This window comes from Pseudorca crassidens, chromosome 11 (genome assembly GCF_039906515.1).
Source record: "Pseudorca crassidens isolate mPseCra1 chromosome 11, mPseCra1.hap1, whole genome shotgun sequence".
NCBI lineage: Eukaryota > Metazoa > Chordata > Mammalia > Artiodactyla > Delphinidae > Pseudorca > Pseudorca crassidens.
The window spans coordinates 17,230,122-17,249,340 of NC_090306.1; the positions used below are offsets into that span (position 1 = coordinate 17,230,122).

At 37.8% G+C, this 19,219-nt stretch overlaps 1 protein-coding gene across 10 annotated transcripts in view; it reads right to left on the minus strand.

The window, feature by feature from the left end:
* The window catches only part of ABCC9 (ATP binding cassette subfamily C member 9), a 149,437-nt gene that overhangs the window by 35,512 nt on the left and 94,706 nt on the right, over positions 1-19,219 (minus strand). For all 10 annotated transcript variants that reach the window (XM_067695875.1, XM_067695883.1, XM_067695881.1 and 7 more), the window contains 5 exons: positions 12,274-12,503; positions 11,299-11,447; positions 11,017-11,086; positions 8,501-8,658; positions 4,446-4,538 (listed from right to left, as the gene is read on the minus strand). In XM_067695875.1, the coding sequence (XP_067551976.1) occupies positions 4,446-4,538; positions 8,501-8,658; positions 11,017-11,086; positions 11,299-11,447; positions 12,274-12,503 (700 nt within the window). The remainder of the gene's footprint in view (positions 1-4,445; positions 4,539-8,500; positions 8,659-11,016; positions 11,087-11,298; positions 11,448-12,273; positions 12,504-19,219) is intronic.

Below are 19,219 nucleotides of genomic sequence, written 5' to 3' on the forward strand. Positions count from 1 at the left end.
ACATAAGGCAAATGCTAACTGCTATAAAAGAGGAAATCGAGAGTAACACAATAATAGTGGGGGACTTTAATACCTCATTTACACCAATGGACAGATCATCCAAACAGAAAACTAATCAGGAAACACAAGCTTTAAATGACACAACAGACCAGATAGATTTAACTGATATTTACAGGACATTCCATCTGAAAACAGCAGATTACACTACACTTCCTTCTCAAGTGCACATGGAACATTCTCCAGGGTAGATCACAAATTAACCCTTGGTAAATTTAAGAAAATTGAAAACATATCAAGCATCTTTTCCAACCACAGTGCTATGAGATTAGAAATAAATTACAGGGAAAAAAAACGTAAAAAACACAAGGAGGTTAACAATGTGCTACTAAATGACCAAGAGATCACTGAAGAAATCAAAGAGAAAATCAAAAAATACCTAGAAACAAATGACAATGAAAACATGATGATCCAAAACCTATGGGATGCAACAAAAGCAGTTCTAAGCGGGAAGTTTATAGCAATACAATCCTACCTTAATAAACAAGAAAAATCTCAAATAAACAATCTAACCTTACACCTAAAGGAATTAAAGAAAGAAGAACAAACAAAACCCAAAGTTATCAGAAGGAAAGAAATCAAAAAGATCAGACCAGAAATAAATGAAAAACAAATGAAGGAAACAATAACAAAGATCAATAAAACAAAAAGCTGGTTCTTTGAGAAGGTAAACAAAATTGATAAACCTTTAGCCAGACAGTGAGAGGACTCAAATCAAAAAAATTACAAAAGGGCTTCCCTGGTGGCGCAGTGGTTGAGAGTCCGCCTACCGATGCAGGGGACACGGGTTCGTGCCCCAGTCCGAGCAGATCCCACATGCCGCGGAGCAGCTAGGCCCGGGAGCCATGGTCACTGAGCCTGCAAGTCCGGAGCCTGTGCTCCGCAACGGGAGAGGCCACAACAGTGAGAGGCCTGCGTACCGCAAAAAAAAAAAAAATTACAAAAGAAAAAGGAGAAGTTACAATGGACACTGCAGAAATACAAAGCACCATAAGAAACTACTACAAGTAACTCTATCTATGCCAATAAAATGAACAACCTGGAAGAAAAGGACAAATTCTTAGAAAGGTATAACCTTCCAAGACTGAACCAGGAAGAAATAGAAAATATGAACAGACCGATCACAAGTAATGAAATTGAAACTGTGATTAAAAATCTTCCAACAAACAAGTCCAGGACCAGATGGCTTCACAGGTGAATTCTATCAAACATTTAGAAAAGAGCTAACATCCATCCTTCTCAAGCTCTTCCAAAAAAGTGCAGAGGAAGGAACACTCCCAAACTCTTTCTATGAGGCCACCATCACCCAGATACCAAAACCAGACAAAGATACTACAAAAAAACAAATTTATAGACCAATATCACTGATGAATATAGATGCAAAAACCCTCAACAAAATACTAGCAAACAGAATCCAACAACACATTAAAAGGATCATACACCATGATCAAGTGTGATCTACCCCTGGGGTGCAAGTCTTCTTCAATATACGCAAATCAGTCAATCTGATACACCATATTAACAACCGAAGAAGAAAAACTATATGATCATCTCAATAGATGCAGAAAAAGCTTTTGGCAAAATTCAACACCCATTTATGACAAAAACTCTCCAGAAAGTGTGCATAGAGGGAACCTATCTCAACATAATAAAGGCCATATACCACAAACGCACAGCAAACATCATCCTCAATGGTGAAAAACTGAAAGCATTTCCTCTAAGATCAGGAACAAGACAAAGATGTCCACTCTTGCCACTATTATTCAACATAGTTTTGGAAGTCCTAGCCATGGCAATCAGAGAAGAAAAAGAAATAAAAGGAATCCAAATTGGAAAAGAAGAAGTAAAATTGTCATTGTTTGCAGATGACATGATACTATACATACAGAATCCTAAAGATGCTACCATAAAACTACTAGAGCTAATCAATGAAATTGGTAAAGTTGCAGGATACAATATTAATGCACAGAAATCTCTTTCATTCTTATACACCAACAATGAAACATCAGAAAGAGAAATTAAGGAAGCATTCCCATTTGCCATTGCAACAAAAAGAATAAAATACCTAGGAATAAACCTACCCAAGGAGGTAAAAGACCTGTACTCAGAAAACTATAAGACACTGATGAAAGAAATTAAAGATGATACAAACAGATGGAGAGATACACCATGTTCTTGATGAAAATGACTATACTACCCAAAGCAATCTACAGATTCAATGCAATCCCTATCAAATTACCAATGGCATTTTTTACAGAACTAGAACAAAAAATCTTAAAATTTGTATGGAGACACAAAAGACCCTGAATAGCTAAAGCAATCTTGAGGGGAAAAAAACAGAGCTGGAGGAATCAGACTCCCTGACTTCAGACTATACTACAAAGCTACAGTAATCGAGACAATATGGTGCTGGCACAAAAACAGAAATATGGATCAATGGAACAGGATAGAAAACCCAGAGATAAACCCATGCACCTATGGTCAACTAATCTATGACGAAGGAGGCAAGGATATACAATGGAGAAAAGACAGTCTCTTCAATAAGTGGTGCTGAGAAAACTGGACAGCTACATGTAGAAGAATGAAATTAGAACTCTCCCTAACACTATACACAAAAATAAACTCAAAATGGATTATGGACCTAAATGTAATACCAGACACTATAAAACCGTTAGAGGAAAACATAGGAAGAACACTCTGATATAAATCACAGTAATATCTTTTTTGACCCACCTCTTAGAGTAATGGAAATAAAAACAAAAATAAACAAATGGGACCTAATGGAACTTAAAAGCTTTTGCACAGGAAAGGAAACCATAAACAAGATGAAAAGACAACCCTCAGAATAGGAGAAAATATTTGCAGATGAATCAATGGACAAAGGATTAATCTGCAAATATATAAACAACTCATGTAGCTCAACATTAAAAAAACAAACAACCCAATCAAAAAATGGGCAGAAGACCTATATAGACATTTCTCTAAAGAAGACATACAGATGGCCAAGAGGCACATGAAAAGATGCTCAACATCACTTATCAGAGAAATGCAAATCAAAACTACAGTGAGGTATTCCCTCACACCAGTTAGAATGGGCATCATCAGGAAATCTACAAACAACAAATGCTGGAGAGGGTGTGGAGAAAAGGGAACCCTCTTGCACTGTTGGTAGGAATGTAAATTGATACAGCCACTATGGAGAACAGTATGGAGATTCCTTAAAAAACTAAAAATAGAACTACCATACGACCCAGCAATCCCACTCCTGGGCATATACCCTGAGAAAACCATAATTCAAAAAGAGTCATGTTGCACAGTGTTCACTGCAGCACTATTTACAATAGCCAGGTCACGGAAGTACCTAAATGACCATCGACAGACGAATGGATAAAGGAGATGAGGTACATATATACAATGGAATACTACTCAGACATAAAAAAGAATGAAATTGGGTCATTTGTAGATACGTGGATGGATCTAGAGACTGTCATACAGAGTGAAGTAAGTCAGAAAGAGAAAAACAAATATCATATATTAACGCATATATGTGGAATCTAGAAAAATGATACAGATGAACTGGTTTGCAAGGCAGAAATAGAGACATAGATGTAGAGAACAAATGTATGGACACCAAGGGGAGAAAGCGGGGCGGGGGGTGGTGGTGGGATGAACTGGGGATTGGGGTTGACATACATACACTAATATGTATAAAATGGATAACTAATAAGACCTGCTGTATAAAAAATTAATTTAAAAACAGAAATCAATACATGTTTGCATTTAGCACTGCAGAAATATATAATACTTTAAGATGTTGATTTTCTAGAGTAAATGAAACATTCAATGATGCCACCTTCTTTTCTGATTTTACCTGAACAGGGAAAACAGGGTTGGGTAATTCTTCGTGTATTAAGCAGACACTCTTGATGAAAAGCTTGGGATATTACTCTATTTACCAACATTCAAGAAAACTGATTAAATCCTAAAATAACTTTGGTGTAATAATATTTCTTTTATTATTATTATTAATACATTTATTTTAACTTCTATGTTGGGTGTTTTTCTGCTAACCACTGTGGTTAATGCCTTACATGCATTATATCATTAGTCCAACAAGCCTAAGAAGCGAAACTCATTTCCCCATTTCAGAGATGAGGCTAGGGAATTTAAAAGCCTGGTCTAAATCCCACAGCTAGTATCCTTCCAATATGATGCTTAATTCTTTCTTCATTCTTATTAAAATTTCAAAAGATTAAACTCTGTGATCATTTACACGGCCACGCACACAGTGGGCATCCAAAAATGGGAGCAATGATCAGTTATATGTAGGTAAATATTTGTTGATGATGTAACTGCCTAATCAACAAAAGGAAAACATGTTTACTCACCTAAATGCCCGAATAGTGGTGAGTCCTTCAGCAGTTTCTGAGAAGTGGCAAAGCAGAGGGAGCTGGGTAGTATCATCAAGTTCCTGGAGATCCCTAGGACAGAGACAAGTGCAAAAATAAACCTTACACTTCTTCAGACTCATAGACTACTGCATTCATTCTAAATTAAGGTTATTATTTGTCATCGCAACTATTTTCCTCTAGCACTCAATTAACAAGAACTTCAACAGCTTACAATCTAAAGAGGAAGGGAAAGATAAGTACGTATAATAAATAGAGGTCCAGGCTGAATATTATGTGTTGTACAAAAATATCAGCTTTGTATCACAGCTAAAGTAAACTGTTATGGGGACACAGAGGAATGAGCAATTAATTTATATGTAGGAGATGGGAAATATTTTCTTTGAGCAGGTGGAGATTTAGGCCAAATCTTAAGCATGCGGAGGGCTTCAACCAAACAGACAAGAAGAAATGCATTCCAGCTGAGGGAACAAACAAGAGCAAGCACAGAAGACTAAATAACTGGCAAGTTCAGTCTGGCTGGTGCCAGAATCCTTTGTGTTGTAGTGGGAAAAGGCTGGAAAAATAATGGGCAGGGCTAGACTATAGAAGATCCTGGATGGTCTGGGAGAAAACACTGAGGACTAGAAATAAAATGATCAGAGCTGGGTTAAAGCAACGTAACTTGGGAGACCGTGTAAAGGATGGAAGAGAATCAGTGAGTAAAGATAGTCTATGTAAGAAATTTTTTTTAAAGTTCTTAATTATTGTGATGCGGGTGAAATTTAAAATAAGGGGAGATTGTGAGATCGCCTACTAGAAGTAGCTTTCTCAACTGCTACAGTCAACTCGTAGCAGAGTGAATAAGAGAGGAGAGCCACACAGATATAGAAAACAAACCTACGGTTTCCAAAGGGGATGGGGGGAGAGATAAATTAGGAGTCTGGGATTAACATATACACACTACCATATATAAAGTAGGTAAACAACAAGAACCTACTGTATAGCACAGGGAACTATACTTAATATCTGGTAATAACCTATAATGGAAAGTAATCTGAAAAAGAATATAAATATATGTGTGTGTGTGTATAACTGAATCATTTTGCTGTACACCTGAAACTAATACAACATTGTAAATTAACTAACCTTCAATTAAAAAATAAACTAAAATGAAAAAAGAGAGGAGAGTCAAATATGACTTGGTAATTACTCAGCAGCCTTGGAAAATGACAGTACTATTTACCAGGATGGGGGACAGAGAATAAAGATATTTGAAGAAACAGGTAATGAGTTTGGCTTCTGCCACAATGAAACTGAATCCCTGCCTAAATGGAACTTGTATTCACTGGTCCTCCGAGTGTAAATATATATTTACAGGTATACATTCACTCAATGAATGTCTGGTGGACAAATGGCTGAGTAGGACCCTTTCCATAAAGATGCACACTCATGATAACTTTTTAAATCACATAAGCTAGCGTTTCTAGAAAATAGGCTAAGATTTATATCACACATTTCAAAACATGCCTGTTTTTTTCTTTTCAGCCTTTTTTCTGTCTTTCTCGGGGTCTTTGGGGTCGAGGGAATGAGAGTAGCAGTGCTAACATTCATCTTCCAGAGTCAAGGGAACTGAGTACACTGTTAACGTAATCTTCAACTGTTAGTTACATAATCTTAGGCCATTCTGGGTTGCCTGGGTCATCCCACAACCAAACGCAAAGTCTTTTTTTTTTAAGTTTCTAAAATGGATTTACTCACTTCAGAAACTGCAATGAGGGGAGGCAAAGGGGGGGGGAGGAGGATGAATATGAAGGAATGTAAAGAGTCTCTATTTTTAAACAGAAAAGTGGCTATTTGTAAATTTGACACAAGTAACAGGTGGTCACTACATTGAGGTTTGTCGTGAAAGGGAAAAAATGAGGAAGGAGGAAACTCTGCCTATAGGACTGTATTTTATGGAACCAAAAAGGTGAGGGTACAGCTTGATCATGTATTCTTGTAAGCAGGAAATGTTTACTTACAGAGCTAACCACACATGAGGTCTTTGATTTTAGATATTCAAAATTTCATGGCATGTCCTGTAGCTAGTGCCCCACCTTCATTCCCTTTGGTGTTTACAAAATAGTCTGTTAGGGCTTCCCTGGTGGCGCAGTGGTTGAGAGTCCGCCTGGCCTGCCGAGGCAGGGGACACGGGTTTGTGCCCCAGTCCGGGAAGATCCCACATGCCGCGGAGCAGCTGAGCCCGTGAGCCATGGCCGCTGGGCCTGCGCGTCCAGAGCCTGTGCTCCGCAATGGGAGAGGCCACAATAGTCAGAGGCCCGCGTACCGCAAAAAAAAAAAAAAAAAAAAATTGTTAAACTGCCTGAGCTTTCCAGCATGGGTGAGTCCTGCAGAACCTCAACATCTAGAAGCGACTTTTTGTCTGTGAGATTTAGTATCATGTGGTCCTATTTGAGAACTTTCGTAGAATTTCAAAGAAGAATGGCTTATAATCCATTATCAATGTTCATCCTTTAAAAATAATTCATCCCCTGCATATTTTAACTATCAATGTTAACAGATTATTCTTACTTATAATGAACAGAATTCACAATTCAAATTTGTAATGAACTAAGAATATTTGCCTGGCTTTTGCGCTCAATTTATATTGCCCAGGAGTGAAAACAGGCCCAAATGAGTATGAGACTGAAGTAAACCATGACGGTTGAATATCAGTGGTGAGAAGGCACAGTGAGATTTGGAAACAGCCAGCAGAAATGAAGTATCTGAACTTTTCTGCCCCTCCAGCAAGCAGCATCAACAATAATACCAGAAAACAAAACGAAACAATAATACCAGAAGAAATGAAAGAGCGAATTTGATGGCTAGCCTCTTCCTTTTGGTCTGAACTTGCTACAAGCAAAGGGAAGAGGCTAGGGATGAAAACGCATCCCTAGATTTAACATAGCATTTGATTTAACATAACATTTGAAGGATCCTAATTCACAGCCCTGAGGGAGAAACAACTATATATATATTTTTAAATTAAGAAATGTTGCAGATATATCCAGAGGTTCCCAACAATAATCTTGCCTTTTCTTGTTACCTGATTTTTTTCATTTTCCCTGCACTCAAGTCCTATTAAATCTTTTCATTTTACTGAATAAACTCAATACCTGCCTTCCTATTCCAGCACTTGATCCACATATAAGGGTTACCTTATTTATTTTTTATCTTCCCAAGAGACTGTAAGTTTCTTGAGAATCGTTCCTTGCCATGTTGATCTCTTCCTCTGCCACATGGCTTACAGTTATTTACAACACACAATGCTTGATAAGTGTTTGCTGAAATAAAGTGATTACTGCAATAATATAAAACTTACTGTATTATTTAAAGCATGGACTTCAAAGTTAAATTGGAAATTTCAAAACAACTGGTACTATATTTCACTTAATTTTTCAACATCTCAGCAAATGACAAATCTTATATTAACAGAAGAATTTACAATCCATGGCTATCTTTTATTTATTTGGCTGGATATTCAAGGGCATGTTAAATGATCCAATCTAAAAATTTCCAACCTCTTAAAGTTACAGCACTCCTACCAGACATTCAAGATTCTCCACTTTTATAGTTATCACTCTGATTTATCTCTTTAACCTCTTTTTACTTCTACTAATCTTTTATGGAGTGCATTTTACTCATTTGAAAATATTTTACTTTTTTTCCTCCCCACTTGTGGAATATAACAGTATTAAATCACTTACCCTTTGGGACTATATTTGATTTCATAAGTTTTCTGTCAATGCCATGTTCAGAAAAAGTACCATGGAATGAAAAATTGGGCTCAATCCACTTGTTAATATAAATCCAGAACTATGTAAGGCTTAGATAACCAATTACAGAAACAAAATATCTCTTCAAATGAAACATAGTATCAGGATAGGTTTCATCTAGTTAAATTAGATTTCATTTCCAAATTCCATACCTTATCTTGAAAAATGTTACAGCCAATCTGGATCACAATCAAATACATGGGCTTTTGAAGATGAATAGTGCATTATTTTACTTACTTAGAGGCCACTCGGAAGTATTTCTGGATAAAATAAAAGGCGACCCCAAGAGGCACAAGTGCAACCAGGAACACAGGGGTAGCATAAGAAATCATGCCAATGGCAGACACGCAGAGCAGTGTTGAGCGAGTTAGAGATTCCAAAGTTGGAGGGATATGCTGTTAAAAAGGTGGTTTGAAAGGAAAATGTTTTAGCTCAAATAAAACATTGGTTATAAGGCAACAAATCATTCATTTATTTTTATTTTTTATAAATTTATTTATTTCATTTATTTATTTTTGGCTGCACTGGGTCTTCGTTGCCGCACTCGGGCCCTCTCTTGTTGGGGCGAGCGGGGGCCACTCTTTGTTGCGGTGCGCGGGCTTGCAGTGGCTTCTCTTGCTGCGGAGCACGGGCTCCAGGCACGCGGGCTCAGTAGCTGTGGCTCACCGGCTCTAGGGCGCAGGCTCAGCAGTTTGGCACACGGGCCTAGTTGCTCTGCAGCATGTGGGATCCTCCCGGACCAGGGTTCAAACCCGTGTCCCCTGCATTGGCAGGTGGATTCCTAACCACTGTGCCACCAGGGAAGCCCTCAAATCATGAATTTTGTATTAACATAGTTATATAATTAGTTCCAAAAGTAGTATACAAACATTTTCATTATAAGCAATTCATCACTCCTTCAACTTCACTCACTTCCCATTGTTTATCCATCAACCTATCTACTTATCTTTGGTCAGTTATTTACCTATCTACCTATTTATCTTGTGGGATTTTATACAAATAGCACTATACTCTAAACCTTATTTGTCCATTTGCACTGAACAAGACGGATTGTAAACCTTCCCCTGCCACTATATACAAATCTATTTCTTTTTAACAGCTGCATAGCATTAAAAAACGTATTTAGCTATTCCTCTATTAATTTAATTTAATTGCTTGCTCATATTCTTTGCACATTTTTCACTGGCTTGTTTATCTTCCTTATTGATTTTTAGATGCCCTTTATGTATCATGGATGTTTATCCTCTTTCTTTACATAGGTTGCCAGTTTTTCTCCCAATGAATCTATTACATTTTAAATACGTCTCTGATGCTTTTGGCTCAATAGAAGTTTAAAATTTTAGAGTCATTTCTGTTGGCCTTTTCTCTTACTGTTTCTGAGTTTTGTGTCTTACTTATAAAGACCTTTCCCACCCAAAATTCTAAAACTACTCTCCTACATTTTATTTTATAGTTTTGTTTTTACATGGCCCTCTTTGTTACATGTGAATTTGCTTTGTATTTTATAGGTAGTTAATTGTCCCAACACCCTTTACTGAAAAAATATTCCTTTTCTTACTGATTCAAGATATACTGGTGTCTTTGAGTTTTCCACTTTGTTCTTTTGATCTGCTTGTTTTCTGTGATCATCAGAGTGTTTTAATTTTATAGTATTTTTTAGGTATCTGATAGGGAAATTTTATATATATATATATGATTTTTATGATTTTCAGATTGTTGGATCACTTTTCTTCATGTTATGTTTATTTTTCTTTTCATAGTTTTTGTTGTTATTATAAGTGAAATTTATTTTTCACATAATTTTTAATTGGTGTAGAGAAAGTTACTGAGTTTTATATCGTATGTCTTATGTAGATATTCTGCTTAACTTTCTAGTTGGTTCTTTATTGTACTGACTGTTTTGGACTCTCTAGGTAGCAAGAGCATCATCTTCCAAATAAGGAGTGTTCTATCTCTTCTTTTCCAATATGTATTTCTTAGGAAGTGTTTTAGGTGTAGCATGACCTGACACCAATATTGTGAAAACATAAAAAATTTTCAGCATACATTTTAGTCAGCTGCATGCACCATTCTTTTACTAAATTGATGGTAATTTAGGTGTTCTTAAGGCCACTCTAGAAAATCAGAAAAGGAAAGGGCTGGATTTGCCAAGTGTTTGCTCAGTCACCCTAAGGAGTCAGTTCACGAGGTGATCCAATTTCGGAGTTTGAGGTCTTTAACTTCAGGACAAACTTCTAGAGCCTAAGGACCTAAGACTAAACTGGGCATCCTTGAAATATTCCTTAAGATATCACACCATCTAAAGTTTCTCTCATTCAAGAGCCAATCTAACAAAAGTAAAGGACATCTAAGACAGCTTGGTATTCCATTCTTTACTTCTGGGAGACACTCTGTGTTAATACTAAGCTTTAAGAACTTTACAACACCTCCACTGCGAATGGTGATACAACATTGATCAAAATCACTTCTTTTTACATAAAAAATTTTAATGTTCATTCTTTGCTATTTCTCTTTATTTCATGCTGATTCTCTAAGTATCCTCTTCCACATGCCTAAATTTTTTTGAATTAAGGTTTTCCTTTAAGATTTTATTCCAGAAATCATTTATGCATATATGTAATATTGATATGAATGCTTTCATTTAAGTTTTAGAAATCCTCTATTGTTAACGGGAATCATGATTTATCTTAAAATGTTATTTAGCTTACACTGAGAAATTTATTTTTGAACTTGGAAGTAACTCGGGCACTCACCTGATCAATGATATTTGTATCAGCTGAAAAGCGATTGAGAATCAGTCCCAGTGGTGTGGTATCAAAGAATCTAGGGAATGAACAGATTGGAATGTATAATACTAAATTATCTGGAACCTAAACACTGCTAACAGTCATTTTAGGGTCATAAACGTGAGAAGATCCCTATTGATCTGTTGAAAGACAATAAATTCTTTAAAATTTCACATTTCACTTCAACTTAAAAATGCATGTTTTCATGATTTTCTGTGTGGGAGTAAAGTAAATAACTACTTTTTTTACCTTATTGGTCCAAGAATGATCTTATTGAGGAGATTATGGTGAAGATTTTTGGCAGCTGTGACACCCATCCATTCCACAGTGAGAGATGTAACAAGGCAGAGGAAAATACCTGCTCCACAAAGTATGCTAAATCCAGCCACATAGTAGGTCTAAAAAGCAGCCAACACAAGAAAGCACATAAGGAATTATCAACTGACACCCAACATCAAAGTCTGGCAATATCAACTTCATTATCTTGTATCAATTTAGACAGTGGAAGGAGTGTAGTTCTTGGAGACTCCTTCACCTTCCTTTAAGGTTTGCCTCAGGGCAGATGAAGCCTTAGAGTCTGTTTTCTGGTTTGAAATATTCTTGACGTTTTACATCACAAAGCTCATTCTTGCTATCCCTAATCTCAGAATGACCAGCTAATTCACTGGTTAAAATCAAATGCCATCAGAACAACAGAAGCCCAGTGTGTATATTACGCATAAACACATATATCATGTGTATAACTCCCTTGAATCCAAATCCAAGCATTATCTTTAAATGCTTCTTATGATATATTTCAGGTCCTGCTCTAATTAACTTATTGAATCATTACAAAAGTCCTGTGACAGACATGGACAACAGACCTGTGGTTGCCAAGGGGGAGGAGGGTGGGGTAGGTATGGATTGGGATTTGGGGATTAGCAGATGCAAACTATTATACAGAGAATAGATAAACAACAAGGTCCTACTGTATAGCACAGGGAACTATATTTATTATCCTGTGATAAACCATAATGGAAAAAAAATGAAAAAGAATATACATATATATATACAATGGAATCACTTTGCTGTACAGCAGAAATGAACACATTGTAAATCAACTATACTTCAATAAAATAAGTTAAAAACAAAACAAAAAAACCCACAAAATTCCTGTGATGTATAGAGTATTCGTATCTAACTAGATAAAAGGGTATCACTGTTCATCTCAACATTTCACTGTACCTGATCAGCTTTTCCAGTATTGTTTATACTGTACTCTGAGGTCCATGTGGCCAGCCAGTAGTCTATAGCTACAATGACGGAATGCTTCAAAAGCTTAGAGAAAATCATCAGGAAGAGCAAGAAGAATCCTCCAGAGGTGAGGTACCGCCAACAGGTCTTCCATGGCATTTTAGTCCTCAGCCTCATTACAGTGGACATGTTATCATCCTCATCTTCCTCCTCCTCTTCCTCTGCATACAAAACACTTTTTAAATCTTCTGACAGGCAATGGGAAGATAGAATTTGTATTATCCACCCTCTACACACAAACCTCCATCAAGTTTATAGAAATACAAATATTAGTCTTAGAAATTTAAAATGCTTTTAGCAGGGAAAAACTTCATTTAAAAAATAGATGAGTGCCCATCAACAGATGAATGGATAAAGAAGATGTGGTGTATATATACAATGCAATAATTCTCAGCCATGAAAAAGATGAAATGTTGCCGTAAGTGACAACATGGATGGATCTTGATGAGGGTATTATGCTAAGTGAAACAAGTCAGACAGATAAAGACAAATACTGTACAATTTCACTCATATGTATAATGTTAAAAAGAACCAAAAAACCCAAAATAAATGAACAACTCAAACCACACAAAAACACACATGGATACAGAGAACAGAGTAGTGGTTACCAGAAGAGAAAGGGGCAGGGGAGGGGGATGGAATGGGTAAAGGGGATCAACTGTTTTGGTGGTGAGCATGCTATAGGGTCTACAGAAGTAGAAATATAATGTTGTACACATGAAACTTACATAATGTTATAAACCAATGTCACCTCAATAAAAAATAAGTTAAAAGATACGTGAAAATGAATAAATAAATGAAAGAATGAGTGAATGAAAAGATAAACATAAAATCTATGTCTGGATGAGTTAATTTGCTGATTTATTACATATCAAACTAACTAGAAATATAGGCTAGAAGTTCACTAAGTTATTGAGGGAATGGTGTTGCCAAAAACACTACATGACAGGCCTGCAAATATTTATAACTTTTGAACTCTGCATTTCTGAATTTGTAAAACTGCACCAGGAGGAGACAGTCTCTGAAATTTGTGCATAGCTCAAGAGGGAATAATCCATTATCTCTATGGCTAGTTTTAAATGTGGTCATGGAGGAGCACGGGCAAAAAGAAACCTTCCAGAAGGCAAAGCCAGGGGACAGAGGACAATGTGCAGGGATGTCCTCTCAGCTCTTTAAGCCACCTGGAAACTTCTAGATGGTTATCTTAAGAACATACTCCATTACAACGACAGGGAATTTTGGTATTTCCTGAGCAGCAAAATTTAATCATTCGTATGGTCTAGTGACTGTTGTGGATTTCCCATTCTTTCTTTTCCCAAAGGCAGTTTTCATTGCAGTCATCCTGTATGCACTCCACTACTGTATAGTGAGCAGGTTGTGGGTAGGAAAGATAGATAATTTGGTTTACAGGTTATCAGACAACAGAGATCTAAGTGTGGATATGATGGGAAGACTGAGCATCACCAAGGATCCTAATATTTAAGCTGGATACAAAAAATGAACAGGTCTCAGATAATCTACCCTTTGGTAAGGGTGGGTCCAATGTGTGAGAACAGGATTCGAAATTTGCATGATCAAAGGGGTAGACACTTGCAGACTGTGTTTCCTCAATATCCATTCTCTGTTTCCATATTAATTGAAATTTCAGCTTGCCTATAGCTGCCCAGTTAAAGCAGCATTTCTTCACTTCCCCAGAACCTAATCTGTCCAGATGATGAACTGGCCAATGGTTAGCAGTAGAAAAAAATATGGGCAACTACTTTGTTTTTTCCCTTCCTGGTGACTTGAACAGACATACTGACAGCACCAGGAGGAGCAATCTACTAGGTAATATGTGCCATATTGGACTCTTTGATATAAATTATTTCCTTCTACTCTGTGAGAAAAGTATTATTATCTTATTTTATACCTGACAAAATGGATTAACACAGCAAGCCCAGGGCAGGGTCAGCCTCTCAAATGCTATATTCACTACTGAAATACTGGAGAGAGTAAATGCAGTTCTAGAGGCTGTCTGTTTACAGCACCAGACATTCTTTTTGTTTGTTTTTGCTTTTGCTTTTGTGGCCATGGCATGTGGCTTGCTGGATCTTAGCTCCCTGCCCAGGGACTGAATTCCAGGGCCATGGCAGTGAAAGCACTGAGTCCTAACCACCTGACTGCCAGAGAAGTCCCCAAACATTCTTCTAAGACTTTCTTAGGGGAGACCTTCAAGATGGCAGAGGAGTAAGACATGGAGATCACCTTCCTCCTCACAAATACATCAGAAATACATCTACATGTGGAACAACTCCTACAGAACACCCACTGAACGCTGGCAGAAGACCTCAGACCTCCCAAAAGGCAAGAAAATCCCCACATACCTGGGTAGGGCAAAAGAAAAAAGAAAAAACAGACACAAAAGAATAGGGACGGGACCTGCACCTCTGGGAGGGAACTGAGAAGGAGGAAAGGTTTCCACATACTAGGAACCCTTTCACTGGCGGAGACAGGGTGTGGGGAGTAGAAGCTTCGGAGCCACGGAGGAGAGCGCAGCAACAGGGGTGCAGAGGGCAAGCGGAGAGATTCCCGCACAGAGGATTGGTGCCAACCAGCACTCACCAGCCCGAGAGGCTTGTCTGCTCACCCACCAGGGCGGGTGGGGGCTGGGAGCTGAGGCTCTGGCTTTGGAGGTCGGATCTCAGGGAGAGGATTGGGATTGGCTGCATGAACAGAGCGTGAAGGGGGCTAGTGCACTACAGCTAGCCGGGAGGAAGTCCTAGAAAAAGCCTGGACCTGCCTAAGAGTCAAGAGACCATTGTTTCGGGGTGCACAAGGAGAGGGGATTCAGAGCACCGCCTAAATGAGCTCCAGAGACAGGCGTGAGCCACGGCTATCAGCTCGGACCCCAGAGATGGGCATGAAATGCTAACGCTGGTGCTGCAGCCACCAAGAATACTGTGTGCAAGCACAGGTCACTATCCACACGCCCCTCCCACCGGAAGCCTGTGCATACAAAGTCACGCTGGCCTCTGCCTCTGCTGGCTCGGCCCCGCATTCCAATTATAACTACTGTACCCTTCCCTCCCTCCGGCCTGAGTGAGCCAGAGCTCCCTAATCAGCCACTGGCTTAACCCTGTCCTGTCTGGGTGGGGAACAGATGCCTGAGGGTGACCTACACACAGAGGCGGGGCCAAAACCAAAGCTGAACCCCAGGAGCTGTGAGAACAAAGAAGAGAAAGGGAAATCTCTCCCAGCAGCCTCAGGAGCAGCGGATTAAATCTCCACAATCAACTTGATGTACCTGCATCTGTGGAATACATGAATAGACAATGAATCATCCCAAAATTGAGGTGGTGGACGTTGGAGCAACTGTAGACTTGGGGTTTGCTGTCTGCAACTGACTAGTTACTGATCTTAATGCTTATCTTAGTATAGTTTTTAGCGCTTATTATCATTGGTGGATTTGTTTATTGGTTTGGTTGCTCTCTTCTTTTTTTAAATTACTTTTTTATTTTAATAATTTTTTAAAATTTTAATTGTTTTATATTATTATTTTTCTTTCTTTTTTTCTCCCTTTTCTTCTGAGCTGTGTGGTTGACAGGGTCTTTGTGATCTGGCCTGATGTCAGGCCTGAGTCTCTGAGGTAGGAGAGCCGAAATCAGAACATTGGACTACCAAAGACCTCTAGGCCCCACGTAATATCAATCAGCGAGAGCTCTCTAAGAGGTCTCTGTCTCAATGCTGAGACCCAGCTCCACCCAATGGCCAGCAAGCTCCAGTGCTGGACATCCCATGCCAAACAACTAGCAAGACAGGAACACAACCCCACCCATTAGTAGAGAAGCTCACTAAAATCATACTAAGTAGACAGACACCCCAAAACACACCACTGGACATAGCCCTGCCCACCAGAAAGACAAGATCCAGACCCACCCACCAGAACACAGGCACCAGTCCCCTCCACCAGGAAGCCTACACAAACCACTGAACCAACATTACTCACTGGGGGCAGACACCAAAAACAACAGGAACTACAAACCTGCAGCCTGTGTTAACCCTAAACACAGTAAGTTAAGCAAAATGGGAAGACAGAGAAATATGCAGCAGATGAAGGAACAAGGTAAAAATCCACCAGACCAAACAAATGAAGAGGAAATAGGTAGTCTACCCCGCAAAAAATTCAGAGTAATGACAGTAAAGATGACCCAAAATCTTGGAAAAAGAATGAAGAAAATACAAGAAATATTTAACAAGGACCTAGAAGAACTAAAGAGCAAACAAACAATGATGAACAACACAATAAATGAAATTAGAAATTCTCTAGAAGGAATCAATAGCAGAATAACTGATAAGTGACCTGGAAGATAGTGGAAATAACTACTGCAGAGCAGAATAAAGAAAAAAGGATGAAAAGAATTGAGGACAGTCTCAGAGACCTCTGGGACAACATTAAATGTACCAACATTCGAATTATAGGGGCCCCAAAAGAAGAAGAGAAAAAGAAAGGGTCTGAGAAAATATTTGAAGAGATTATAGTTGAAAACTTCCCTAACATGGGAAAGGAAATAGTCAAGTCCAGGAAGTGCAGAGAGTCCCATACAGGATAAATCTAAGGAGAAACATGCCAACAACTATTAATCAAACTACCAAAAATTAAACACAAAGAAAAAATATAAAAAGCAGCAGGGGAAAAACAACAAATAACATACAAGGGAATCCCCATAAGGTTAACAGCTGATCATTCAGCAGAAACTCTGAAAGCCAGAAGGGAGTGGCAGGACATATTAAAGTGATGAAAGGGAAAAACCTACAACCAAGATTACTCTACCCAGCAAGGATCTCATTCAGATTTGATGGAGAAATTAAAACCTTTACAGACAAGCAAAGGCTAAGAGAATTCAGCACCATCAAACTAGCTTTACAAAAAATGCTAAAGGAACTTCTCTAGGCAGGAAACATGAGAGAAGGAAAAGACCTACAATAACAAACACAAAACAATTAAGAAAATGGGAATAGGAACATACATATCGATAACTACCTTAAATGTAAATGGATTAAATGTTCCAACCAGAAGACACAGACTGGCTGAATGGATACAAAAACAAGACCCATATATATGCTGCCTACAAGAGACCCACTTCAGACCTAGGGACACAACAGACTGAAAGTGAGGGGATGGAAAAAGATATTCCCTGCAAATGGAAATCAAAAGAAGGCTGGAGTAGCAATTCTCTTATCAGACAAAATAGACTTTAAAATAAAGACTATTACAAGAGACAAAGAAGGACACTACATAATGATCAAGGGATCAATCCAAGAAGAAGATATAACAATTATAAATATTTATGCACCCAAGATAGGAGCACCTCAATACATAAGGCAAACGCTAACAGCCATAAAAGGGGAAATCGAAAGTAACACAATGATAGTAGGGGACTTTAACACCCCACTTTCACCAATGGACAGATCATCCAAAATGAAAGTAAATAAGGAAACACAAGCTTTAAATGATATTAAACAAGATGGACATAACATATTTATAGGATATTCCATCCAAAAACAAAAGAATACACTTTCTTCTCAAGTGCTCATGGAACATTATCCAGGATAGATCATACCTTGGGTCACAAATCAAGCCTTGGTAAACTTAAGAAAATTGAAATTGTATCAAGTATCTTTTCTGACCACAGTGCTATGAGACTAGATATCAATTACAGGAAAAAAACTGTAAAAAATACAAACAAATGGAGGCTAATCAATACACTACTAAATAACAAAGAGATCACTGAAGAAGTCAAAGAGGAAATCAAAAAATACCTAGAAAAAATGACAATGAAAACACTATGACCCCAAACATTTGGGTTGCAGCAAAAGCAGTTCTAAAAGGGAAGTTTATAGCAATACCATCCTACCTCAAGAAACAAGAAAAATCTCAAATAAACTACCTAAACTTACACCTAAAGCAATCAGAGAAAGAAGAACAAAAAATCCTCAAAGTTAGCAGAAGGAAAGAAATCATAAAGATCAGAGCAGAAATAAAGGAAAAAGAAATGAAGGAAACAATAGCAAAGATCAATAAAACTAAAAGCAGGTTCTTTGAGAAGATGAACAAATTTGATAAACCACTAGCCAGACTCATCAAGAAAAAAAGGGAGAAGACTCAACAGAATTAGAAATGAAAAAGGAGAAGTAACAACTGACACTGCAGAAATACAAATAATCATGAGAGATTATTACAAGCAACTATATGCCAATAAAATGGACAACCTGGAAGAAATGGACAAATTCTTAGAAAAGCACAATCTTCTGAGACTGAACCAGGAAGAAATAGAAAATATAAACAGACAAATCACAAGCACTGAAATTGAAACTATGATTAAAAATCTTCCAACAAACAAAAGCCCAGGACCAGATGGCTTCACAGGCAAATTCTATCAAACATTTAGAGAAGAGCTAACACCTATCCTTCTCAAACTCTCCTAAAATATAGCAGAAGGAGGAACACTCCCAAACTCATTCTACCTGGTCATCATCACCCTGATACCAAAACCAGAAAAAGATGTCAAAATAAAGAAGACTACAGACCAATATCACTGGTGAACATAGATGCAAAAATCCTCAACAAAATGCTAGCAAACAGAATCTAACAGCACATTAAAAGGATCATACATCATGATCAAGTGTGGTTTATTCCAGTAAAGCAAGGATTCTTCAATATACGCAAATCAATCAATGTGATACACCATATTAACAAACTGAAGGATAAAAACCATATAATAATCTCAATAGATGCAGAGAAAGCTTTCGACAAAATTCAACACCCAACTATGGTAAAAACTCTCCAGAAAGTATGCATCGAGGAAACTTACGTCAACATAATAAACGCCATATATGA